Here is a 4,360-nt window from a genome sequence, read left to right on the forward strand (position 1 = left end):
ACTATTTTTTTCCACTGAAAATCATTTTTATAAAGATATATAAATAGATTAGTAGATCATGTAAAAAAAGCTTTGATATGCAAGATGCCAAACAAACGCAACTTGATCCACCACAGCGAAAAGTTTCCCTTTCCGAAATGTGTTGCCTATAATTGAATACGGTCATTATCCCAAATCGTTACATAAGTAATATATTCGAAAGCTAGGCTAATACCCTAGGCACCACCTAAGGCCTTAGTTATCTAGCGACTTTTAAAGCCTTAAACAGGTGGCCGTGTTACAATGCGTAGGAAGGTGGTGGCAAGCCCTTCATGCCACGCGAACCATCACCGTCCACGTTTTCTATCGCTGTTTTAATCTGTCTATTAACCATTAGTATGGCACTTAGCCTACTTAGGCAAATGTTTTCTTGCATTCTTTCTTCACGGTGCCGGTATTTGATTTGTTTTTAAAGTGGTAATGTGTTTTGTGTGGAGTCATTGTGGGCATTATCAATATCAACCTACATTTTTTAGTTATTATTGCATTTGTTAAATTTATTTTAGGAAAAAAGATAATGGAGGTAGTAGATAGATGCAGGCAAACTAAAAGTGCCACACTTAAGTGAATAATGTAACTTATGCATGCTTATTTTCATGTTTGTTTTTTACAATAGCGATGACCTTAGCGATTTTCTATTTATTTTGTTTAATTTGCCTAAATCGTTGTTAAATTTAAACCCATAAAATGAGACTATTAATTTTTGTAATCATAAATTATTTATTATTTTTAATTTTTACAATATTTTTCACAAAACAAAGCAAATGATCATCTTTTTGTAAGAAATCATGTTAAGATGTTTTAGTTTGAAGAAATGGTACTGACTACCCAATCTCTGTACGTTGGTACTCGAGCGAAAACTCCGGGGTATCCTGGTTTGAAAAAATGATATTAATAGTTAATAATTAATAATTAGTAAATAAATATTAGTAGTTAAAAGTTAATAAATTATTATTAATAAACAATTAATACACTAATATTAATAAATAATAATTATTAAAATTAACATTAATACTCATTATTAATAATGAACATTAATACTCATTATTAATAATGAACATTAATAATTGTTATAAATAATGAACATTAATAATTATTAATAATCAATTAAAAAAAATTATATAGAATTACTTGGCCAGGCACATCCAACTCCCCAGGAAGTGATACCGGTCTGGTACCATTTACCATCTTCCATAAGACATTGTAGAGGTCCACCGGAGTCACCCTGGATAAATACCACAGAAGTTTTTTCAGATCGGAAAGCACGTTTTTATTAATATTAAAAAACCAAGTCTTACGTTGCAGACGGATTTTCCACCTTCATCGTATCCAGCGCAGATCATACCATCGGTGACCTATAAAGAAAATTTATTGAATTATAGTTAATCATGTAATAATTATTATTATTAATTATAATTACGGTGTTGATAAACAAGAAAGCACGTCGGCAGACATCGTTCTTCCAAACTGGTACATCGACCTTTTGCAAGACCTCGGGTTGACTTCCCTCTGTGTGGAGCCGTGTGTCAATTAATTCTTAGCTCGAAGAAGATTAAGGATAAACTGTATTAAATACGGACGGTGTTTGGTGAGACCCCATCCGGTGGTAGTGCACATACGACCGTCTAACTTCAAGCTCTTGTCGGCCAAGCAGGACACGCCGATGTGGCTGTGTTCACCCTCAAAATCCAAAGGAGTGGCCAATTTCAAAAGAGCGACGTCGTTGTTGATGGTTCTGGAGTTCCAGCTTGGGTGTTTGATGACCTTGGTGACGGTGACATCACGTTCAGTTCCTTCTTCGACCTTCAAGTTGTGTTCTCCGAGTCGGATGTTGTAAGCGGCGGGGTCGGATGTTCTTCATTTTTAAAACCCAATGGTTCGCGATCAGTAAAGAAGCCCAAAATGTATTTGTGAGTGTACTTACGAGTCGACGCAATGAGCGGCGGTCATGACCCATTCCTTGTCGATGACGGAACCTCCGCAGATGTGTCCTCTGACAACGCCGGTGTCTACGTTGACCAGCCTGAGGGAAATTTGCCACGGCCATTCCCCTGGTTCGGCGTCCTCACCTCCGACGATTCTCCAGCCAGGCTGGTCAAATCGTGTGGGTCGGACTCCGCATTCTGTAAACAAAGGCAATTTACAATGACGTCAGTCATCGGTACTCACTCGTTCTGCTTAGTGATGGATATTTTGCTTAAAGAACCGCTCAGCTCACCCGCCGCACGCGCTCACTCTCTAGATATCCGCTTACGCTCGTCCTAAATTCAAGGGCGTAATTGGATCTCCTATCTTTTAGCGCTAATTTGGGGAACGAAATTGGACCTCCTTTCTTTTCAGTCTCATTTGAAAGTTCAATCAGCGCTCCTCTCAAATGACACTCTGAATCGATTATCCTTATTTCGGGGTCTACTGAGAGTCTAAAACGGGGCTCCTCTTTTCGAACTGAGATGAGTCTAAATCGAGGTTTATCTCTTTCGCACTCAAATTAGTCTAAGTCGGGGCTCCTTTCATTCACAGTCAAATTAGTCTAAATCTGGGCTCATCTCTTTTCGCACTCAAATTAGTTTAAATCAGGGCTCCTCTCATTCGCAATCAAATTGAGGCTATTCGCACTCAAATTAAGTTTAAATCGGGGCTTCTCTCATTCGCACTCCAATGGGAGTCTAAATTGGGGCTCATCTCTTTTCGCACTCAAACGAGTCTAATTCAGGGCTCGTCTCATTTCGCACTCAAATGAGAGTCGAAATCAGCGCTCCACTATATTCCATTTCACCCTTTTCGAAAAAGATAGTTTACCACTTAATTCCGTTCAAAATGAGGAAAACCTCTGAAATGGGGCTGAGCGGTGCCCATCCCTGGTACGGCCAACTTATCACTAAGAATTCTTACCGCGAGCTGCAAGAGCCGCGACGCAAACAGCGACGAGTGCAAATTGGAACAAAGCTGCCATATTCGACACAATGTGATCCTAAACACAGTCATACGTCCCTATTTATACCAATTTCTTTTTATGGCGTTTTAGATTATAACGCGCGCTTTAAATTGGGGTGCAATGAATAAAGATAGGGATTATCTTTGCCATTAATCCCGGATTACGGAAAGCCTCTAGATTAGTCTTTAGATTGCTCGAATTATATTTATATTTGTCAAATACCGAGGTGGTTAAATGTATAATCCTTTCTACAGTTTTATTATTGTAAATTGCTCACTTATATTTTAGTGGGTATAATCTATAAAACAACATTAAATTTTAGTATGCCGATTAATTTTGTTCTTGATTGTAATAATCTGGGCGCTGTATACAATTTATGCTTTTACTTAAAGGGGCTTTAAATTTGGTCTATATAGACGAAATTCTATACTTATGTTTCAGAAGACAAACTAGACTGTAAGGGGAAAATACCTTAAAAAACGAATGTTTCGAAAAGTCATTTTTTTTTCGTTATTTCGCTAAATTAGACGAAATGCAGTCAAATTTCAATCTTCACGTCCTAGAGCCAGGAGAGTGGTTTGTTTCATCTAGCCGGGCAAAATGTGAATGGTATGTTATAGAGATGATTCTTAGGCCCGCTAAAGATGGACTTACCAGACCCGACTCGACCGAGCCAGAAGCACCTTGAGCGAACCCACCTCGAGGCGGGTCGGGTTTTCGATATTGAAGTTTTTAGCTGGTCTGGTTTAATTTTGTAATTTTTTTTCGGGCCTTCAAGTTTCTATTTTATTATCAACAGCAAATCTCTATATACAGAAAGCAAATCATTATCACGTGTTAATCATACTCTTGGTACGTTAATTAATTTTATTATTATATATTATATTCGAAAAAATACTCGAAATGGAAAATCATATTTTATTTTAGTTTTAGATAGTTTCATAAAACCTTTGAACGTTTTACTAATTTTTAAGCGTTATTAATCGTCATCAGAGTCGATTATCCCCATGTCCGCCTTCATATTAGCACAATCTTCAAGAATACATGCTGGATAGCAGCGAATGTTATTTTCCATACACTTGCATGTAGGCAACTTGCATTCTTTCTTGCATTTACAAGCCATTAACTCCAAAACTGAATTAAGTCCAGACTGTACTGTCATCCAATCCAATTTACTTTTATTTCGTTGTCGTCAATTATCCATCTCTGACCATCTGGACTAGGTATAGCTGGTTGTTTTTCCAATAGCCGCTTGATAGTTTGCACGCATCGAATATTGGTCAAGTGCATCCTTGCACGGAGATAGCTGACTGGAATCTACTTGACCTTTCTTAAGCCTAAAAAGGTCATAGCGAAGATAGTTTACTGAACTTGATTTTGAGGTGG

At 37.6% G+C, this 4,360-nt stretch overlaps 1 protein-coding gene across 1 annotated transcript; it reads right to left on the reverse strand.

Annotated features, from left to right (window-relative positions):
• Positions 1-735: 735 nt before the first annotated feature.
• On the reverse strand, positions 736-3,007 carry LOC149948726 (trypsin-3-like). Its single transcript, XM_090173844.1, has 7 exons — positions 2,932-3,007; positions 1,964-2,162; positions 1,620-1,894; positions 1,460-1,548; positions 1,338-1,394; positions 1,171-1,264; positions 736-911 (listed from the first exon to the last, which is right to left on the reverse strand). Exons 1-7 carry the CDS (start codon positions 2,990-2,992, stop codon positions 841-843), a joined length of 846 nt encoding a protein of 281 aa, XP_090029970.1. The 5' UTR covers positions 2,993-3,007; the 3' UTR covers positions 736-840.
• Positions 3,008-4,360: the final 1,353 nt, after the last annotated feature.

The sequence above is a fragment of the Leiobunum rupestre genome, chromosome 4 (genome assembly GCF_980474605.1).
Source record: "Leiobunum rupestre chromosome 4, qqLeiRupe1.1.hap1, whole genome shotgun sequence".
Lineage (NCBI taxonomy): Eukaryota > Metazoa > Arthropoda > Arachnida > Opiliones > Sclerosomatidae > Leiobunum > Leiobunum rupestre.

What these genes read in the sequence shown, in the direction of transcription:
- LOC149948726 (XM_090173844.1), bottom strand. Translation starts at nt 2,992, where the DNA reads ATGGCAGCTTTGTTCCAATTTGCACTCGTCGCTGTTTGCGTCGCGGCT. An exon ending in CGCGGCTCTTGCAGCTCGCG is followed by an intron (nt 2,163 to 2,931) that starts GTAAGAATTCTT and finishes CTTTGTTTACAG; the next exon opens with AATGCGGAGTCCGACCCACA. An exon ending in GCCGCTCATTGCGTCGACTC is followed by an intron (nt 1,895 to 1,963) that starts GTAAGTACACTC and finishes TTAAAAATGAAG; the next exon opens with AACATCCGACCCCGCCGCTT.